This window comes from Lathyrus oleraceus, chromosome 5, assembly GCF_024323335.1.
Source record: "Lathyrus oleraceus cultivar Zhongwan6 chromosome 5, CAAS_Psat_ZW6_1.0, whole genome shotgun sequence".
NCBI classification, from domain to species: Eukaryota; Viridiplantae; Streptophyta; class Magnoliopsida; order Fabales; family Fabaceae; genus Lathyrus; species Lathyrus oleraceus.
Genome location: NC_066583.1, coordinates 626,650,984 through 626,674,067, shown reverse-complemented (window position 1 = coordinate 626,674,067; position 23,084 = coordinate 626,650,984). Strand labels below are relative to the sequence as shown.

Genomic DNA, 23,084 nt, shown 5'->3' with positions numbered 1-23,084 from the left:
TGGAAGAGTGAAGGAAGAAAACAGAATGATCTGCTTCAAATCTAGTCATACCAAACTGTATCAAGGCAGAGCTGAAGCGACCAAACCAAGCACGTGGAGATTGTTTTAGCCCATAAAGAGATCGATTGAGCCGACAAACAAATCTTGAATTACCAGGAATAGTAAAACCTGGAGGTTGATCCATATACACTTCCTCCTCCAATTCTCCGTGTAAGAATGTATTTTTAATATCCAACTGATGAAGCGACCAATGATTAATAGCAGCCAATGCAAGGAAGAGACGGACTGAACTAATCTTGGCCACTGGAGAAAAGGTGTCACCATAATCAAGGCCAAATATTTGTGTGTATCCCTTGGCTACCAAACGAGCTTTAAAACGATCAATCTGACCATCTGGTCCAATTTTCACTGTATAAACCCATCGACAGCCCACTGTAGTTTTGTCTGGAGGTAAAGGAACAATGTCCCAAGTGTTATTTGAATGCAATGCAGTCATTTCTTCCACCATCGCCTGACGCCAATTGGGATCAGTCATAGCTTCACCTGTAGACTTAGGAATAGACATAGAATCCAAAGCAGACACAAAAGAAACATAGGAAGTAGATAGACGGTCATAATTTAAAGCACAAACATATTTAGGATTTGGATTATGAGATCGAATACCTTTTCGTAATGCTATTGGAAGGTCAAGTTCAGGTGACGTAGCTGGAGGAACAATTGGAGTAGGAGATGGTACTGGTGGATCAATATCATCTCTAACTGCCGATGGACGCGTTGTGCGTCGCTGATATACCTGCAAAGGAGGTTTAATGGGTGTAGGGATGACAGAAGGGATATCTTGATCATCTAAATTACAACTCTCCTGGGAGGACGAAGAGGCAGAGAAAAAAGGAGAACCTTCAAAAAATGTTACATCGGAAGAGACAATGTACCGTTGAAGTTGAGGACAAAAACAACGATATCCCTTTTGTATACGTGAGTAGCCTAGAAAAATACATTTGAGAGATTTAGCGGAAAGTTTGTCTTTACCTGGATTAAGATCATGAACAAAGCATGTGCAACCAAACACACGAAGGGGAATGGGGTAGAGATCGTGTTCCGGATTCAAGATAGAGTATGGAATCTGATCTTGAAGGACCGAGGAAGGCATTCGGTTGATAAGGTGACATGCGGTGAGGAGAGCATCACCCCAAAAACGAGAGGGTACATTGTGGTGAAGAAGAAGAGTCCGTGCAGTTTCAACTAAATGACGATTCTTCCGTTCAGCAACACCGTTCTGTTGTGGTGTATGAGCACATGATGATTGGTGAATAATTCCCTGTAATGTTAAAAAAGATTGAAACTGGGATGAAATATATTCACGAGCATTATCTGTGCGTAAAATTTTAATGGTAGTATTAAATTGGTTTTTAATTTCAGCATAAAACTCTTGGAATATACGGAAAACATCGGAACGGTTTTTCATTAGAAATAACCAAGTGCATCGTGAGTAATCTTCGATGAACGTTACAAAGTAATAGTATCCTAAAGTAGACTTCACACGACTAGGACCCCAAATATCAGAGTGAACTAAAGCAAAAGGTGATGCAACACTTTTATTTACTCGTTGACAATAAGTACTACGAGTATGTTTGCCTAATTGACAGGACTGACACTCAAAAGAAGAAAGCTTAGAAAGACTAGGAACTAAAAGACGCATTTTATTTTGACTAGGGTGACCCAAACGTTGATGTGTGAGTTCTTGAGAAGCAATAGAAGCACAGGCCACCGATGGAGAAAGATGATATAATCCTCCAGCTTCACTCCCTGCTCCAATCGTCCGTCCTGTACGTCGATCCTGGATATGAACAGAATTAGCATTAAAAAGAACTGAACAATCAAGAGTACGAATAAGCTTGTGAACAGATATTAGATTAAAGGGACAACCAGGAATGTAAAGGACGGACTCTAAAGACAAGTTTGGAAGTGGATGTGCCTGACCAAGGCCTTGAACTTTGGCTTTAGAACCATCCGCCACAGTGATAGAAGGCAAAGAATCAGAATAAGACAAATGAGATAAAAGAGATTTATTACCAGTCATATGATCAGATGCACCAGAGTCAAGGACCCAAGGACCAAGTGAAGATGTAGAGACAAAAGCTACAGGATTACCCGACTGAGCAACAACGGCAAATGATGATTGTTGATGGGCTGCTTTGTATTGGAGGAAATCATTGTAATCAGCGGCGGGAATAGTGACATCTTTAGTGATATCCGGTTGAGCAACAGCAGCGATCCGTGGTTGTCGTTGTTGTTCTCTTGCCTTTGTACGACAATCGGCTTCAATGTGACCGTAACGATTGCAATAGTTACAACGAATACTTTGACGTCCACCTCGTCCACCGGTTCGTCCACCACGACCGTGATAGTGGGAAGCAAGAGCAGATGATTCAGTGGGAGAGGAAGTAGGGACCGGTCCAAAAGCATGAGGTGTAGCCAAGCGTAACAATTGTTCACTAACTGCTTCATAGTTAGGAACGTTGGTACCTGATAAAATCTGATTCCGAACGGAATCAAGTTCAGATGGCAGTCCAGCAAGTGCCATGACCATGAAATACTTACTTTGTTGTTCAGCATAAGTTGTTGCATCTTTTGTAAAGGGCATTAAGGTTGTGAAATTTGCCTTTAACGCGTCAAGCTGAGTCAGATAGCCTTGCATATCCATATTCTCCAATTTCAAAGAGCGGAGTTTGGTGATGACACTGTAAAGGTTATGGACATCATTTGAGAAGACTTTCTTGGCCTTTTCCCAAACCTCGTAGCAAGTGGTATAGGCTTGGTATTGTGCTTGGAGATTAGTTGCTATGGAAAACCATAACACAATGCATAGAGAAGCATCGGTTTGTTTCCACTTATCGCGTTTGGCGGCGAGAATAGTATCGACTTTTGTAGTTAAGTGATCCTCATATCCCTGACCGTGAAACCACATCTTGACAGCACCAGCCCATATGTTGTAGTTGGCTGTTCCGGTCAGTTTCTCACACGGAATAAGTGGAATTTTAGTGAACATGATGGAATCGGTATCTCCCATGATATTTGATGGCTCGGAACGAAAAACCGAGAGCAGATCTGGAAAAACGGCGACGGCTGAGGGCAGCGGATGCGCGACTAATTGTCCGGCGCGTGAGATTCACGTGCGATGAAGGAGAGACGTGTGCGGACGCGTGCGGCGGCGGAAGGCAGTGAATCTGGCCGATCTGTAGGAGACGATTCCGGCGTATAGGAATCTCGCCGAAAAGTCGACAGGAGCGGCGGAGACGGCGGCGGCGCTGTGGGTGACCGGGAAAAAAGAAAAAAAATTTATATATATATATATATATATATATATATATATATATATTTTTTTTATTTATTTTGTGGAAGACAGTAGGTCAACCAGCTCTAGATACCATATTGTAATTGTATCTCTGTGTGTCTAATATGATCACACATGGTGTATATTTATATGCAAATAGGGAATATACAATAGGAAATAATATCAATTACAGTTATGACTAATTGAATATCAATCAATACTAATTGATTGATAACATATTCTTAACACTAGCAAATAAGAATGTTTGCACTCGAGGCAAACCAAATAAAAGAGTAATAAATAATTCATTTTATTATTTAAATTATGAGTGTACAGGGGATGAATAAATTCATCAAATTCGATCAAACTAATCCATCAAATCTGGTCAAACTAATCCAAATTGATAAAAAAAAGATTTGACGAGGTTAGTGGGTCAATATAGTTTTCAAAAATAAAAAATTGTTTAAAACAATTGTATTTCAAGTAAATCTGAATTCAACCCATAAGCCCAATCAATCCACTCAACCCGGATCAAGCGGATTCTACTTATGTTAGTTTTGTTATGCACAGTCGGTCCTAAGTCTGAATAAAATGAGAGAGTTATGTTGCATTGTCGACAACCAACGTAAAACTTTGTCGAATCTCTATGCCATAGATCAACTACGAAATAATGTGAATGATAGATCGTTGTCTGTAAGCAATACGTTGCATGGCTTGAGTACATTGTCAGAAGATTAAGGGTCGATGCATTACCGCACGAATGTAGTGAAAAATAAATAATGGTTCTCACATTTTCGTGAGCGGGTGTGAGTAAAGAAGTTAGTTCATAAAAGTATGATTCATTTTGGATCATGAAATTTAAACACACTTACTGAAAAATGTATGGAAATAGTGGATATTATGGTTAGGAGAAAGATCAGTTTTATGTGCTAGAAGAAACTAAGTGGACATATGGAAAAATGAAAGAATTAAACAATTTGGGATTTAAGCTTTGGTATACCATAAAAGTTAGATCGAGAAATAGGGTGTGGATTATTGTGGGCAAGGAGCGAAAAAAGGATATGGTGAATGTGAAAAGAGTAGAAAATTGAATCATAACCTTGAAATTTATAGTGGAACATGACACTTTTAATGTTATTAGTGCTTACATAACTCAAATTGGGTTAGGAGAACACCTTAAGATAAAATTTTGGGAGTATTTAGAAGGCTCATTTCAGGATATACTCCAAGGAGAAAAGTTTTTTTCTAGAATGGGGTATTTATGGATATATATGTAACGTATCAGGAGGTTTTGAAAGCGTGCTTTAGGGGCTTGGTATAGGGGGTGAATGCGGAGGGTAAGTTCATCTTGGAGTTTTCGCCGGCTTTGGATCTTACTATAACAAATACATGGTTTAGGAAAAAGATGAACATTTTATCACATATAAACGTGGGGTGACATGTTCTTAGATAAATTTCTTTCTTATCAGGAAGTCAAATATGAGGATTTTCTTGGACCGTAAAGTTGTTCCAAGAGAAAGCTTGACTATTCAAAATAGATTTTTGGTTATGTATGTAAAAACAAAGGGAAACAAAAAGAGAAGAAGTCACATGGGAGTATCGTAGATCAAGTGATGGCATTTGAAGGATAAACAATAAGGAATTTTCCAACACAAGATCTTGGAGGAAGGGTTTGGATAACCACAAGAAAATGAAAATGATATGTGTAATAAGATATCCCAAGAGATTATGGCATGTGATTCACCCATGATTCACCCATCTATTATGGCATGTGATGGAACAATATCAAATGTCCTAACAAACTCTTCTGTTAATTTTTATTGAATTTGAAAAGACACATGATATAATGCCTAAAGAGATTTATGGAAATCCTTATAGAATAAAGGGGTTAGGATTGTATATATTTGAGCTATCTGAGTTATGTATGAAGGGGTATCGACTAATGTGTGAACACAGGACGGAAAGACACGTGATATTCCCATTACAAAAGATTCGTATCAAGGTTTAATCCTAAGCACATACATTTAAACCTTAATTTTGGATGTACTTACGAAACACATCCAAGAGCTAGCACCCAAATGCCTGCATTTTGTAGATGATATAATCCTCTTGAAGATTCAAATGAGGACTTAAATGAGAGGTTGGAGACTTGGAGACGAAGTATATGGAATGTAAGTTAAACAAAAGAAGAAGTCTTTCTAACCAGAAGTAAGACGAAGTATATGGAATGTAAGTTAAACAAAAGAAGAAGCCTTTCTAACCTAGATATGAAAGTCGGAGACCATATCATTCCTTAAGTCACACAATTCAAATATCTTGAGTCTGTAATACGAAATGATGGAGAAGTATAAGAGGGTGTAAGCCCTAGAATTCAAGCTAGGGTGGATAAAATGGGGAAGAGCTTAATGTATTTTATGTGATGTAAAGGTGCCGCTCAAGCTGAAGTAAATTTTTTATCGAACTGCAGTAAGACTTATGATATTGTACAAGATAAAATGCTGAGCAGTTAAGAATCAACACGAGAATAAAGTAAGTGTAGAAGAAATGAGGATGTTACGGTGAATGTGTGGTAAGACTCGATATGATACAATTATAAATGAAAATATTAGAGAGAGTGTTGGGGTAGCACCTATAGTAGAGAAATTGTGGAAATAAATTTAGGTGGTTTGAGCATATAGGGAGAATACTCGTAGATTATGTGGTAAGAAGAGTAGACCAAATGGAAAGAATTTAAACAACTAGAGAAAGAGGAAAACTTAGAAAGACTATAAGAGAAGTTATTAAGAAAGATCCCGAGATTAACGATTTGGATAGAAGCATGGTCTTTGATATAACATTATGGCAAAAAGTTGATCCATGCAGACGACCCCACTTAGTGGTATAAAACTTAGTTGTTGTTATTGTACTATTTTTATTTTTAGGTCTCTTAATGAATTGATATATGAACTAATATTTATACTTTTTTTTGGAGTTTGGTTGAAGATATTCATGTTGAAGTTAAAACTTTTATTTTTTGAGCTGTGGAGAATATTTTAACAATGTTTTTTATTTTATTTTTAATTTGACGAGTGATAATTATGGTGTTATTTTGGGAGTCAAACTTTTGTATTACTTAAGATGTTGAACTTTGATTACTTTGATGCTAATGTTAGTAAGTTTTGAGTATTTTATGTAATTCTAAGTACTATCGTAATATAATTTTGACTTTTACAAATAATTTTATTATAAATTTTATAGTATGTTTAGAAATATGATGTGAATGCCAGTTTTTTCCTTCTCAAATCCTATGTTATAAATTTCCTTAATGATAAACAACTTTATCTCGTATTCTATGAATTTTAGGCCTTTACTAGTAGGTTGTTAAAGGTTTTACAAGCCATAATTCCAATAATTTCAACAAGTTTGGACCCTTGTCGGAGTCTTAGACTTATCAGGTACCTCTTCATCTTCTCGTCTACGTCCGTGACTAGTATCACTTCTTCATTAAACCTTTAGATGCAGGATTGTAGCGTCTCACCTTTCCATTGTTGGATGGATCTTAGGCTTTTCACTAACATGTGTTGCCTTCTCGACAACGTCAAATGTACGAAAAACAAGCACTTCATGGGATTTAAATTTGCTGAAAGTATTGGAACTAGAAAGAAATATCTTTCGTGCACTTCACGGTGTTGAGAAGGCAATCCAATTCAATGGAAAACCTTAGATTCACCAAACAAGGGAAAGATAAGCCAATACAATTTTACATCAAAAGGTTCAATGTAGAAGTGATACTAGTCAAGAGTGTTGAATTGTAATTCCCTGTGTCAAAGCAGGTTGCTCGACGGAACAAGGAAGTGTCGAACCACCTAGCATGTTAAGTTGTGTTAGTGTGTCGAAGTGTCGAAGCATGTTGCTTCACACAGGATTTCGACTTATGCCTATTTTAGTAGTGTTAGCTATTTTGGACTTTTATAGTTTTGGGCTTTGGCTTGAGGTCCAAGTTAACCTAAATCTATGAATGGAGGTAGTAACCCTTATTTTTTGTAATGAAGTGAATAGAGCATGCATAACATTGTATTCACAATATTTTGCAGTTGCAAAGTGAATAAGAAGTTTTCCACAGTTTGTGGACAGAGAGAAACTCAGCAGAAATTAATTCCTCTTCTCCTTCATCGTTCTTTCTTTCTTTCTCCATTGTTCTTCTCTTTTCATTTCTATTGTATGGGTAATAAAAATCTTGTTTATTAAGATTGATTGAAATTCTCCATAGGTTTTGGGGGATTTCCAACATCTGGCATCAAGAGCTCCGATTAATCGATTCGTGGGAAGAAAATCATCATGGTAACGAATCATCCAAACGGGAAATTTTCAGCAAATCTTCTGATTCTCAAGAAAAACAATTACGAGAATTGGTGCAAGCAGATAAAGGTTGTGTTCTGATATCAAGATCTTTGGGATCTTGTAAAGGAAAGAGTAACAACACTTGTAGAAGCCGCAACAATCAAGAAAAGACTGCACATAAATAATTAAAGAAGAAAGATTATAAAGCTCTCTTTATAATCCATCAATGTGTTGATGCAGATAAATTTGAAAAGGTTAGTGATGCAGAGTCAACGAAAAAAACATGGGAAATTCTGGAAAAATCGTTTGGAGGCGCGAAGAAGGTGAAAGAGGTGAGGTTACAAACTCACAAAAGAACGTATGAATTACTTCAGATGGAAGACAATGAAAGCATAACTGATTTTTTCACCAAGGTTACGAAACTAGTGAATCAAATGAATGTATGTGGAGAAGTGTTGACATCAAAATCTGTTGTTAGAAAGATCTTGAGGTCGTTGGCTCCAAAGTTCGACCACGTGGTAGTAGCCATAGAAGAGACAAAAGATTTGTCAAAATTGACAAAGGAAGAGCTTCAAGGGACACTTGAATCTCATGAACAAAGAATGGCTGAAAGAGTTGCAGGAAAGTTGAAGAGTGATATGGCTTTGCAGGCTCAATCAGTAAAAGAAAGAAAAGGCAAAGGTAGTTTGAATGGAAGCAAAGGCAGATGAGGTCACAACAATTCGACTGGTCGAAATCAGCAAGAAGGAAACTGGTCGAGTCAGAGAAAAACCTGGAACCAAGGCAACCAAAGAGGTGGTGTTGCAGATAGAGGAAGATGTGGTGGTCAAAAGCCAGACAAGAGTCACATTTAGTGTTACAATTGTAAAAGGTATGGTCACTATTCTAGTGATTGTCCATAAAAGCAGAAGAATCGAGAAACTTATGCAAAGCTGGCGAAACATGAAGAAAAAGATACGTTTCTGATGGTCACAACAAGAGAAGAAGAGAGATTCAAGGACCAGTGGTACTTGGACTCAGGATGCTCATCACAAATGTTTGGAAGAAAAGTTTGGTTTGTCAACATAAAACCTTTAATGAAGAACATGGTGAAATCTGCAAATGACAACACTCTAGCAACTTGAGGTGTTGGTGATGTTCTGATTATGAGGAAAGATGGCAAGAGGTCAGTAATTTCAAATGTGTTGTACATACCAGGCATAAAGATAATTTGCTCAGCATAGGGCAGTTAATCGAAAAGAACTACAAGGTGTCGATCAAAGACAAGATGATGAGAGTTCTCGACTTAAATGGAAGGTTTATCTTGAAGGCTCCAATGTCTCAGAATAGAACCTTCAAGATTAAACTAAATGTAATGGAGCATAAGTGTCTTACAACAACAACCATCAAAGATGAATGGATATGGCATTACAGACTTGGCCATCTCAATTTCAAAGACATCAGAGATTTGAAGAGAAGAAATATGGCTTCAAGATTACCAGAAATTGACATTCCAAACGAAGTGTGTGAAGAATGTGTGTAGGCGAAGCAACATAAGAATAACTTTAGTAAGGATGCAAGAAGCAGGTCGAAAGCAATTCTTGAAGTCATATACTCTGATGTATGTGGTCCTCTCCAGGTGGATTCGATTGGAGGTAACAAATACTTTGTTACATTCATAGATGATTTCAGTCAAAAACCATGATCTTACCTGATCGAGAAGAAAAGTGAAATGATCGAGGTCTTTGCCAAGTTTAAATCTATGGTCGAAAGACAAAGCGGTCAAAAGATGAAGATTTTGAGGAGTGATGGTGGTGGAGAATATATGTCGAAAGACTTCGACGCATTATGTATGAAAGAAGGGATTACGCATGAGGTGGTGGCACCATACACTCTACATCATAATGGAGTCGTAGAAAGGAAGAATAAAACCATTATGAATATGGTTAGAAGTATGTTTAAAGACAAACATCTACCCAAAGAATTATGGGGAAAAATTGTGTCTATTGCAACATATATCCTGACCAGATGTTCGACGAAAAAACTAGAAGGAATTACTAATATAGAATTCAATTTATAATAATATTTTTTATATTTATATTTTAATATAAATAAGTTATCGATAATTTTAAATTAATTTTATCTCAAAATCGATTTAAATCGTACATCTTTTACTACTAAATATACTACTAGTAAATATCATCAACAAACATCCCCACTATATGATGTTACCTTATTATGATATTACTTTTCTTTCAATCATACACTTCATTTAAATGATTACCTTTACATTTTTTTTTATAATATTATTTAAATGCAGAAAAAATCTCACCACAAAAGAAATAATATCATACAATATAAAAAGAGTTTATTTTGATCTTATTTGCTAAAATAGATATATACACAATATAAGTAATGAATTTGTCTTCTTAAATATGAGTAATTAGAAGTTGGACCACTCTCTTCTACTCCATATGAATAAAAGCTGGCTAGGAGACAAGAACCTACTTTATAGATTCTCCTACAAATATTAGCCATTGCTAAACAATTAAATTTTTTATCTTCATACACTCATAAGTCAAATACAGTAAACAATAAAAGTACAAGAGAGAGAAATGAATAAATAAAAACGTTAAAAACAAATAAATGAGCACGATACTGTCTGTCATTATATTAATTTCTAATTAATATAAGTCTATATATATATATATATATATATATATATATATATATATATATATATATGGCCAAAAATTATATTTTAAAGGAATTTTATAAATTATATTTAATTTAAAAAATATAAAAATAAATATGAATATTAATGAGAAGTTATAGTTAATTGATTAATGTTCTAATAAGAATAAATTTAAAAAAATTTACATGTAATAATATTCCTAAAAATAAAAAGTGCATGATAAATTTTCTTTTATAAACTTAAAACAAAAACATCATTGTTACATTTCTAATATTAAATTCTCTAAACTATATTTCCAATCCATGAAAAAAACACACCGTTAGTATAAATGAACTAATCACAATCATTTTTTTTAAATATTAGTAATATAGTAATCAATATTTTAAAAAAACTGAACCGAATCTTTTCAATCGGTTGGATCAAAAACCGTAGATGGATCTAAATAGATCAATCTTTTAAAATTGTTAATGGGTTAAAATTAGAGTAAAAGTGAAAAAAAATATATTGAATCGTAGAAAACCATTCGAAGCAAAGAATATGATCTGATTTTGTAAAACAGATCGGTTCAAAAAAATGCACAAATTGACCATTTTATTTTTTTAATAAAAAATTTAATATGTCAATATCAAAACTTAACATAGATTCACCAATTTCAAAAAAGAATTATGTATTTTTTATAACCGTACAGATTTCTAAGTTTTGTCACTTCGTTATAATTTTTCTTACACCAATACTCTATTATCATCACGCCGTCTATTTCAAACATAGTCACGTTGTCCAGCTCAATATTGTTTGTCGTTCAAATTAATATTATTTGATGTTGTCAATTATGATTTGTTTGTCGTAGTTAATTCCAATTTACTTTTTAATGTTTAATTAAATATATTATATTGTTTATTTTTGGTATTCTATGTTATTTAATTTAAGTATTCTTAATTATTTTAATTTTGATTTGAATTATTTTAACTTATTTTATTATAATTCTTTAATTTGTTGAAATTATTCTTAAATGAAGATTGACATAAAGGGTACAACTATGTTATGTTATTATATTTACTATCAAAATTGTTGTATTAAGTTTGCAATGAATTTTTGAAATATTTATTTTATTAAGTTGTGAACATATTATTATCTGTGAGACATATCTATGAGATTTAGTTTTATATTTTTAGTTTATTTAATAAAGGGTTGAAACTTATATTTAATAGATTGGATCAATTGAACTTTAAATCCAAAGTTTCACATGCTTGATCTCCGATTCGATTTTTAAAATATTGACTGGAATACAATTATACTCCATCCATTTCATAAAAAATGTGTCATTTGCATTTTTTTTGTCTCAAAATAAATATTTTTTTTAGAATATCAATACAATATTTATTATTATTTTTTACTATTATATCCATATTAATTAACTTTCACTCTTTTCAATAATTTCACTAACTATAACAAATAAGGGTATTTTATTAACTTTATCATTAAAATTAATATATCTAATCATTTTCTTAAGAATCATTGAAAGTTTAAATAAGACACTTATTATGAGATAAAAGAAATAATATTATAGAAAATATTTCACAGAATCCAAATTCAAATTTGGAATATTCAAGTTATATATATATATTCAAAGGTGGATGTTATTAAAATATTCATTTAAAAAAAATAAATAGGTGTAAGTTATCATCTTTTATTACACCTTTAATTTTTAGAACGAGTCTGTTAGTAAATGTATTAATAACTAAAAAATTATTAAATATATGTTGCTAAAATATACATTAATAAAGATTTTTTACACTATCAATTCATTATAACTATTAATTTAGATAAAATGTTTGACTTTTATTTTAACCATTTAAAAGTAATATAAACGAATGACCGTGCATAACAATTAATATCTTTATATATATATGAGTTTAATGGTAGTGCACTATCAGTGTAAAAAGTATTACAATGCATCCAATCAAAATATTTTAAAGTGCCAAATCATATAAATAATTTTAAATTTAATAGCTGACTTGACGAAATACATGGTTGTCATTGGTTGAAAGTGTAAAAATAATTTACACGCACCTCTCTATATATATATTAATAAATTTTTATTGAATGATGATAATTAAAACTATTTTACATAATAATATCATATATAAAAATTATGTACATAATAATGAAATGATATAATGATATAATGATACTGCATAGTATTTGACAAAATGACAGTTAATATTATGATAAGTAATTTCTTCTTGAAAACAAAAACTTAATATCTTCATCAAAACAAAAACTTACCTTTTTCAACATATTCATATTAATGTCGATGGCCGGGGGAGAGTTGCGCCCTCTCTGACCCCATCGCCATTTTCCCACGGTATTCACTTTTCTATTACCCACGTTTTCATCAATTTCTTCTTCACTTATTACTTATTACCATATTTGCCACATTTTTTTTTTCTTTATCTTGCATAATTTTTATTTTCCCCTTCAATTTTTGCTTTCGAGTATAGTTTAGATCGCGATCGAAGACTCTTGTTTATGCGAAGAGGTGCAATTTCATTATTTCAAATTCCAATTGGTAGGTTTCAATTATTGACAACTTGATTCATCCATGTAGTTTGTATTTCTTGTTTCCTTCTGAAATTTTGAGCCTGTAGTTTTTTTTTTGGTGAAATTCATTAAACCCTGTGTTGTTTGTTGAGTTGAAGTTGACTTGATTGGTGAAGATTGATTGTAAATTTGTGTGAAATTTAAGTTTCTGTTACTGTTACTGTGATGTTAACTGTGGGAAGTGAATTTGTTGTTTCAGGGGAGGGGGAGGGTCTGTGAATTTGTAAGCAAATGGGGGTTATGTCCAGGCGGGTTATTCCCGCCTGTGGTAGCCTCTGTGTTTTTTGTCCTTCTTTGCGAGCAAGATCAAGACAGCCGGTGAAACGTTACAAGAAGTTGATTGCTGAAATCTTACCGCGGAATCAGGTGAAATTTTCAGTTCATTTCGTTATGATGTTGTTTGCGTTGGGAGTTTCTTAGTCTTTCGGGGCTGAGAATTATAAGTGGACTTTGGAATTATTTGCAAATGTATGCATTGGAGAATTTGAGGATGGAATATTGGTTTAGTATTTTATTGACGTAATGCCATTTTGTGGTTTATTTCTGTTGATTTCTGTTATGAATAATAAGATAGTAGGGGTTGCTTTATGATCTAAATTATACTAGTAATATTGATTGGATTTAACTATGATTTAGAATCTCTGAGGCCTCTTTCAGCCCCTTTCTCCTCTCCCCCTATCTGAACCAAAGGATAAGCAAATAACTTTTTTGATTCACCTGATGAATACGGTGTTTTGCAGGTTGCTGAGATCAATGATAGAAAAATCGGAAAGCTATGTGAGTATGCTTCTCGGAATCCATTGAGAATTCCCAAGGTAAAACTGTTCTCACAAGTCTACTCTTTGTTTCTCGTCACTTGTAGTCTAGTTGTTTCACTTAACTAATAAAATTATGATATGCTGGAGGAAGTATTGATAGTCATTCTCACATGAAACTACTAGCTGCTTTAATTAATATATCATTGTAGAAAATCCAGTTGGTTTCCAAGTTTCATCTAATCACATGCTTTATAGAACTGAAATATTAAGCACTGAGATTTTTAGTGACAATTTGAAGCATTATTTATACCTTTTTACAATATTTTCATTCAATTTCTGAATATATTTGTTGAAGGACTGAGTTTATTTTGTGAATTCTCATTTGCTGAATGTTTTTCGGTATTTTATTCATCTAATTTCAGTTTTGGCATGTATTAAATTTAAACGAGCACTATTGGATCGATTTAACCGATTCTTTTTTTTCTTTTTACTTTTAGTATTGAATTCAATCTCTTACATGTGCTGGGTTTGTGGTGTTTTACATCGGCAGATTGCAGAGAACTTGGAGCAAAGATGTTACAAGGATTTGCGTAATGAAAGCTTTGGTTCAGTGAAAGTTATCTTATGCATATACAGAAAATTGCTGTCGTCATGTAAGGAGCAGATGTAAGATTTTTGCCTTATAAGTTAAGTGCAGATATGTTCCTTGAACTGAATTGTTGTTTGATCCCAATTGAGTTTGTCGAAACACAAAGGGATTCTGAGGGCCGGATTTATCTTCCAAATATTAAGTTTTAAGTGTTGTAATCATAAGAGTATTAACACACCAGTACATCATGCGTTCTGATAGAAACTGGTAGATATAGTGAGTGAATTAAAGAAAAGAAGAGAAAAATGATAGAATCTGCATAATTTGTCTAGAACAGCAGTTTATTATATTAGGCCTTTATATTATTAATACAAAATTAACACACCAGTACATCAGAAAAAGTTTAGGGAGACAATGATAGAATATATATAAAGCAATTCATATCCAAGAAATTCGAGAGTCTTGGCCTATCTCTTCCATGAATCTGTGAGCTTGGTCTCTCCTGCCCAAAGCCACTCAATAACTATTCCATAATCAGTCTCTCCTATCCTTTCCCTATTTATTCTTAAAATTAAACAATAACTTCCATAATAACTTCTCATTGCTGCTATTAAAAGAAGTCTAACACATTCATCTTGGGTGTATCTGACCATGTCTAAATAATTGATATGATAGATTTACTCCTGATGAGTAATATGAGTAATCTTACAATAATACAATGAGAAACCCTTTGTGTAACACAATTCTGTATGGATGTGTAGAACTTATTTTGTAATCCAAGCCCTGGTCAAGCATTATCAATTAGCTCTCTTATATGCTTGTTTTTTATAATGGTTCCCCTATACGCAGTGACTTGAGTGTTATACAATACAGTTTTTGTTAATTCGATTTCCAGTTGTTAGATGCTACATTTCATTGACTGAGTAATAATATTCAAAATAACTGCTTCTTAATCTGCAGACCACTATTTGCCAGTAGTTTATTAGGGATCATTCGGACTCTTCTTGAGCAAACTCGAGCAGATGAAGTGCGGATCTTAGGTTGCAATACACTTGTAGATTTTATTAATTTCCAGGTATGTAGTCATTCAGTCTTTCTGATTTGAGTTTAAAAAAATATATAGCACTATTTATGAATGGTTAGCGCCATATTAATAGTAGATTTAGTGATTTCAGTTTAACGTTATAGTCTACATTATAGGTCCTGCTACTTGATATATTGCAATTTATAGATCTCTATAGTTTCTAATTTTGTCATAATTTAAAAAATAGACAGATGGTACATACATGTTCAACTTAGAAGGTTTTATCCTGAAACTATGTCAATTGGCTCAAGAAGTGGGAGATGATGACCGAGCTCTGCTTCTACGCTCAGCTGGATTAGAAGCTCTATCTTCTATGGTAATGCTCCTTTCCTTGTTAATTTGTTACTTATTTCTTACTGAATTTGCCGCTGCATTTTCATAATTTATAAATGCAAGGACTTCTCTTTCTCTATTGATCAAAACAAACAGGAATGAACACATCTTGATTATTTTAATGAAAAGGTTCCATCTGCACAAAATATAAAATAAATGAACGAGAAAGATCATCATTAGCAGTGACAGTTATTTTTTATTAATAAATCATAAGTTTCACAATGATAGTGATACAACTAAATCATTTTAACTCGTTAGCAGTTCCCTAGTTCCTAGCACAGTTCTTTATAACAGTTGCCTTTTGAGATTACTTGTATCTTCCCTTGATGCCTTTTGTTTTTCTCCTTTGTTTTTTTGACCAGGTAAAGTTCATGGGTGAGCAATCACATCTTTCCATGGATTTTGACAAAGTGAGTATTGTATTCCTATTTATTCCTTGAGTCTGTTGGCTGATACCGGCAGTGACACCAAGTAAAGGGTTGCATCAAACCTTAAAGCTTGTTTCTATGTATTTATTCCAAAATTTGAATCGCTTTGGGCCTTGAATTTTGATGTTAGTTTACACTTGAAGCTAAAACGTTTTCTTGTCAACCTAATTTTTGTGTTCTTTTTCTTATTTGTTGGGTGGGTTTTGAAATAGATTATATCAGCAATTTTGGAGAATTGTATGGATCTCCAATCTAAATTCAACCTTGCCAGGGTAGAGAAACTGAATTCACAATCTCAGAACCAGATGGTTCAAGGATCTCTTAAAGAAGAAGACTGTATATCATCCATGTTGAATGTCACAACAGGATTTGAGACAGAGTCCAAGTTGTATGTCTTCTCTTATTCTTCTCTCCACTCCCTTTATTATGTATGAATTCAACCTCCATGATCCCAACAGCCTGTGTTCACTCCTTTCACAGGGATATTGCTAAGAATCCTGCTTATTGGTCAATGGTTTGCTTGTACAATATAGCCAAATTGGCAAAGGAAGCTACTACCGTGCGGCGTGTCCTGGAACCACTTTTTCATCAGTTTGATAAAGAGAACCACTGGTCTTCAGAAAAGGGGGTTGCTTATTGTGTTTTGATGTATTTGCAATCCCTTTTAGCTGAATCAGGTATTCTTGTTGCATCCCGTGTTATTATTTTTTATAGATATAAAATTTTCCCAATTTTTCTCAATAGCCGATTATCACTTTTGAACACCAGGAAATAACTCCCATCTTCTGCTGTCCATTTTGGTCAAGCATTTGGATCATAAGAATGTTGCCAAGCAACCTATCCTTCAGATTGATATTATTAACACCACCACACAGGTTGCACAAAATGTGAAGCAGCAAGCCTCAGTTGCAATTATTGGTGCAATATCTGATCTCATTAAACATTTAAGGAGATGCCTACAAAATTCAGCTGAAGCATCAGACATTGAAAATGATGCATATAAGTTTAATACTAAATTTCAATCTGCCATTGAGATGTGCATATTACAACTTTCAAACAAGGTATATATATAAATATATATGCTAACATTATGTATCAATTTTTTGATTTCTTTCAAACTCTTATATTATGAGACACTTGCCATCGTTATGGGTATTCTCTGGGAAAAGTTTCTTCATTTCTATATGTCTATAGATTCAATTTGTTATCTGTTTTCTCTACTGAAGAGGTTTGCTTTAGGGACTTGTGTCTTTGGTTGTCCATCTCTCATAAAGAATGTTGAAATGTCATCTCTTAATTCTGAATTTTATAGAAGAGTAACTAAATTTATACACTGTTCTCCTCTCTTTTTTTGAATCAAAATTGACTTGATTTTAAAAACAACTAAGTTCCTATAGTAGTATAAGGATTGGGTACGTTGCATCAGTCTTGTCATACTGCTTTTACTGTATCAGGTTGGAGATGCAGGACCCATTCTTGATTTGATGGCTGTGGTGCTAGAGAATATTTCTAGTTCTACTATCATAGCAAGAACAACAATCTCTGCTGTCCATCAAACTGCAAAGTTAATCACCTCCGTCCCTAATGTGTCATATCACATGAAGGCAAGAAATCTTGCTTAAACTGAGGATGAAGTTTCTGCATGGCTTTATTTCGTTGCCTAACTTTTTGGGTAACTTACTTTTCCAGGCTTTCCCTGATGCACTGTTTCATCAATTGCTCCTGACCATGGCTCATCCCGACCGTGAAACACAAATTGGAGCTCACAGTATCTTCTCTACAGTGCTTATGCCATCCGTTTTTACTACTTGGTTAGACCAAAATAAGATTGCTAAGAAGGTAGAGAGTGACAGCCTCTCCATTCAGCATGAAAGTTTTTCTGGAGCAGAGCACTTGAATGGGAAACTGGTAGAAGAAAAGGTAATAGCAGGTGTGAGCAGGAAGAATTTTTTTACTCATGCTCTAACTGATGGAGAAGATGTGAGAATTTTGTATCGTCATTTACAGTTTGCATTTAACTGTGTTTTTATTGGTTGGGTGGGTTGAGGGTATTTTGTTCCTACCCGTCATAGTTTAAATCTTGCTGATTCTTGTTGAACTCAATTATGTGGATGGGCGTTCAGCAATCCGTTAGCTTGTATGATTCGTCTTTGCTATAGAAGCTCCTAACCAAATGTTGTCTCTGAAATTTTCAGGATCTAAGATCTCTTAGGTTGAGCGGTCACCAAGTGAGTCTCTTGCTTTCTTCAATTTGGGTTCAGGCACTATCTGCTGAAAATGGCCCTGCCAATTATGAGGCAATGGCGCACACTTATAGAATTGCTCTATTATTTACTCGTTCTAAGGTGAGGCTGGTTAATACCAAGCGCCATGATTGCTTTCAAATATTTATAATCAGTAAAGTACCAAAATTACTTCACTCATTTTGTCTAATTGTTGCTAAAAAATAATCATCTATATTATTAACGATCAATATAGAATTTTCTGAGTAGCTTCTACTTGACTTGGTACCGTTACCATCATTCAGTTGCAGCAGCGAACATTCAGACATGAGTTTTCATCTTTTTGGAATCTAAGAATCAATAATGTATATAACATTTTTGTCCCAAAAAATTAATCTGGATAGCATTTTGAACCAAGTGGTATTACATGATAAATTTGTCTAAGCACATGATGATGATTATTGCTTTTCAGACATCCAGTTACATGGCTTTGGCAAGATGCTTCCAACTGGCATTTTCCCTCAGGAGCATATCTTTGGACCAAGAAGGTACGTGGTATACATGTGATTTTCTTGCTTCATAGTATGGAATGGCATAGAGTTCCTATCTCTACGGAATCATCATTCCCTGACTTTTTCCATACCAAAAAAGGAATGTTCTTCTTCATTAAGTGGTGGCAAACTGGAATGCAATTTTTGAAATGTCCAATAGCTAAGACTTAACCAAGAACGGCAAATAGTTTCTGACATGTTTCTTTACATGCCTTTTAAAGGAGGCTTACCACCATCTCGCAGGAGGTCCCTTTTAACCTTGGCTTCGTACATGCTTATATTCTCTGCCAGGGCAGGCAATTTCCCTGATCTGGTTCCAAAAGTCAAAGCATCCCTCATAGAGGCACCAGTGAGCTTCCACTCTTAACCTCTTGATTTGATTCCCCATTCCACGTCCCTCTTTTTCAGCTTCGGTTTAAAGTTGAGAAGCATTGTTGTTTTCCTGTTCTAATTATGCTTATAACTAATTAAAATCATGAACCCACAGGTAGATCCGTTTCTTGAACTGGTGGATGATACTCTGCTACGGGCTGTTTGTATAAAATCAGACAAGATAATTTATGGATCTGAGGAAGATGAAGTTGCTGCTATGAAATCACTATCAACTGTACAATTGGATGACAGACAGTTGAAAGAGACTGTAATATCATGCTTTATGACTAAATTTTCAAAATTGCCGGAGGTAATTTGAATTTGATTGGGCGGATAAGATGATTTTCTAAAGAAATGTGGCTTTGTTATTATTTCTATTATCAACCCACATAAAACTCCTCCACGTGCAATATAAAAAAGAAGAAAAGATAGTTGTAAGGAGTATGCTTAATTGAGTAAAAGGATAGTGATAGTAGTAGCAAGAAAGAGAAAATAAATGTAGGAGGATAGTAACAACAAGGAAGCAGTGTACTTTTGTTTGCTCAAATCCAATGATAATACACCAGTGACTAGTAACTCAGTAGCAAGGATGTGGAAGTTTATAACAAAACAAATGATTGTCTGATAAGTGTTTAATATTGATTGAATATAAGAAGTTAAATAGTTGCCTTTAGTTCAAACATTTAATTGTGCATTTGTTCTGTGTAAATGTTCCAGTGTCGTGCGCACCAACTTACGTGTTCTGGCAACTAGCTAAAAATTAACATTTATCATGTAAAAATAATACTAGTAGTGGAGTAGTGGCTTGGAGAGGAATATGATTGTTGTGCATATGGAAATAACATGACTTTTTCGATGTTTTCCAGGATGAGTTGTCCAGCATAAAAAATCAACTTCTACTTGGTTTTTCCCCTGATGATGCTTATCCTTCGGGACCTCCATTGTTTATGGAGACACCAAGACCAGGTTCTCCACTTGCTCAGATTGAGTTCCTAGATTTTGATGAGGTAAAATTATCTAAAATTACATCTTCATTTAGTTTATCTTGAAAAACTCGTGACAAGTACTGTGATTGGTTTTCCAGATAATGGCTCCAGATGATTCGATGGATGAAGAGACTGGGCCTGAGCTAAGTGGAAGCCAATCAGATCGCAGAACATCACTTTCAACCCACTTTCCAGATGTTCTAGGTGTTAATCAACTCTTGGAATCGGTAAGTATGATATGCTTTTCTTTTTAATCTAAATATAGCTGATTGGTTTTTTTAATAGAAGTTTATACTTCTGCTGGAGAATGTCTTCTCTTTTTGATATATGGGGATTATCATATGGATAGGTTTTGGAAACTGCTCGGCAAGTTGCAAGCGTATCCACTTCCTCAACTCCGTTACCTTATGACGAAATGAAAAACCAGTGCGAGGCTCTTGTAACAGGGAAACAAGAGAAGATGTCAGCCATTCAGAGTTTTAAGCATCAACAGGAGACCAAAGCCATAGTTCTTTCAAGTGAAAATGAAGTAGAAGTTTCTCGTCAACCTGTTACGGTTAGCTTTTTCTTGCAATATTTTAGTTTTTCAATATAAGAGAATGGTATGTCATATTAGATTTTTTCTTCAGGATCTATTTGGAATTCAATTGGTTATAATGGTTTGCGTGTTTTAAGTGTCATTGACTATGATGGGTTGCTATGCTAGGTCAAACTAGTTATTGACCAAAATGAAATTATTAAAAATATAAAACTAAACTCTAAATTTGAAGGCAATATCTGCTCATGTATCATACACTCCCGCTTTTGAACCGTTGTTATGAGTATCCTATGTTCTGCAATATCATGATTCACAGCCAATTATAAAATTTGTCTCATATTGATGTGAACCCTGCATCAAAAAGTGCAGAAAAGATGGAATTAACAGCAAAATATAAGAGAAATCGCATGTTATGTCTGAAAGTAAAAGGAAATACAATAGAATAAGATCTTATTGTCCATCAAGCTAACAAACTACATGATTCTACTCCCTACCCTTCTCTCTCCACCCACACTCCTTATAACAGAATTTCCTTACTCAATTTGATTCCCGCTTCTCTCCACTCACCCTCAGTCATATGGATATTTCCATTTCGTCCGTCTCTATTTCTCGACATACTCTCCATACTATGGGTCTAGACAACTTATGTGCTAACTGTCTCTGATTTCACCTTCTCATGTCGGATCCTATCACATTGCCTCTTGATTTCTATTGAACTTTATCTACCAGTCAGTTATAAATGACCAGCGACTGTAAGGGTGTATGTATTTGTAAAGAATATGAACATTTATCGCTGTATGCTTAAATTAGAATTCAGTTGTCTGGAAATGATAATTTTGTCACTGATGCATCATCATGTTTAGTTTTCGGTAAATGATAATCATTCGCGAGTACTGTGCCATTATGCAGGCGCTAGAATATTCAAAAGGTGATTTGGAATTGGTAACTCAGGCGCAATTTCAAGCACAGGATCAAGTCCTCTTTGTTTCACACGAAACTCAGCAGCAACATTCTTTGAGACTTCCACCTTCGAGCCCCTATGATAAATTCTTAAAAGCTGCAGGATGCTAATAGATTGCAATATATGCCATTTTTTATTCTTTGTGGTGATGATAAACTAAATGTTTCTGTATTCATGTCCATAATACGTGAAATGTGCAGCTTCTTTTGTTGAATCTTTTGTTGAAGGAGGTGTTTTGTCTCGGTCGAGCAAATGTATGATATTGTCTATAAACTATAGTTATATTTGTTAATATTTACAAGTTTTTTCTTGTTGTCTTTTTTAGTGGATTAAGGGTTTTGTTGATAGTTTTTTTTTCTTCAGTGTATCATTTTCCTCCGGGTCCCTCATGAGTGTCAAATAGTTAAAGCTCCCATGCATCATAAATGAGTGAATTCCTGTGCTGATCTGCCTCCCAAATTACCAGTAATAAAGCAAATTCCGGGTGAATAATCTTTTGTACTATACTTATATCAAAATTTTAAGAAATCATTATGTTTGCGTGTTGGTTAAACACGTTATTGTATGATAAATGGCTTAAAATTTTCATTTGTCCTTAAATATTAAGAATTTAATTTGGTTGCGTTTTAATTTTAAAGTTTTACGTTTTATATATATATATATATATATATATATATATATATATATATATATATATATATATATATATATATATATATATATATATGATTAATAATGCATCCGTTTTTAAAGAACTTTAGTTTTAATACTCTCTCCGTCCATAATATAGTAGAATATAGTAGGGACGGACCTAAAGAATTAAGTTTTGGAGGGAGTTATAAGTATAATTTAGTGAAATAAAAGTGTTTTAAAAGGGGATGATAATACAAATATTTTGACGTACAAACAAGTTTTTATTAGATGTGTGAAATATTTCATGTGAAAAATATGTATTTTGATTTGACGTTTTAATGTTATATGCATCCTATGCCGAGAGAATAACGGGTTGTTATAATCATTTTACTGCGTGCACATCAATTTTAGGTGCACAATTTCAAATTCAAATTTCATTTGCTCATCTCCCTCATATACTGACTTGATCGTTGAAGTACTAACCTTTCAGACAAGCAATTCCCTCACCGCATTAGAAGCTCAAATCCACTGCTGCAACATGCACCTTCAAACCTCTTATCAATTCTAGTTCCGTTGCAGAATACTGGACATGTTTAGTTTTTAGAAGACATTTTTCCCTATTCACCAAGCTAAAGTAAACCATTTATATATCGCCTCGATTTATACTTTCAACAGCCCTCTACCAATATAGATTATGATG

At 34.0% G+C, this 23,084-nt stretch overlaps 1 protein-coding gene across 5 annotated transcripts; it reads left to right on the top strand.

Annotated features, from left to right (window-relative positions):
- The first annotated feature begins 12,557 nt into the window (after nucleotides 1–12,557).
- LOC127087267 (protein SEMI-ROLLED LEAF 2) lies at nucleotides 12,558–22,374 on the top strand. 5 transcript variants are annotated; one of them, XR_007789818.1, is made up of 22 exons: nucleotides 12,577–12,693; nucleotides 12,830–12,897; nucleotides 13,129–13,295; nucleotides 13,670–13,744; nucleotides 14,238–14,353; nucleotides 15,237–15,351; nucleotides 15,548–15,676; nucleotides 16,056–16,103; nucleotides 16,334–16,509; nucleotides 16,602–16,798; nucleotides 16,890–17,182; nucleotides 17,576–17,725; nucleotides 17,811–18,041; nucleotides 18,317–18,466; nucleotides 18,816–18,891; nucleotides 19,116–19,243; nucleotides 19,382–19,576; nucleotides 20,133–20,273; nucleotides 20,351–20,479; nucleotides 20,602–20,808; nucleotides 21,700–22,005; nucleotides 22,115–22,374. XR_007789818.1 is itself a non-coding variant. In XM_051028140.1 (21 exons), exons 3-21 carry the CDS (start codon nucleotides 13,161–13,163, stop codon nucleotides 21,859–21,861), a joined length of 2,853 nt encoding a protein of 950 aa, XP_050884097.1. In that variant the 5' UTR covers nucleotides 12,577–12,693; nucleotides 12,830–12,897; nucleotides 13,129–13,160; the 3' UTR covers nucleotides 21,862–22,061. The 5 variants fall into 5 exon arrangements, 1 of the variants encoding a protein (XP_050884097.1); XR_007789819.1 differs by having other exon boundaries at nucleotides 12,611–12,693; nucleotides 12,835–12,897; XR_007789820.1 differs by lacking the exon at nucleotides 12,830–12,897 and having other exon boundaries at nucleotides 12,558–12,693.
- The last annotated feature ends 710 nt before the right edge of the window (nucleotides 22,375–23,084 follow it).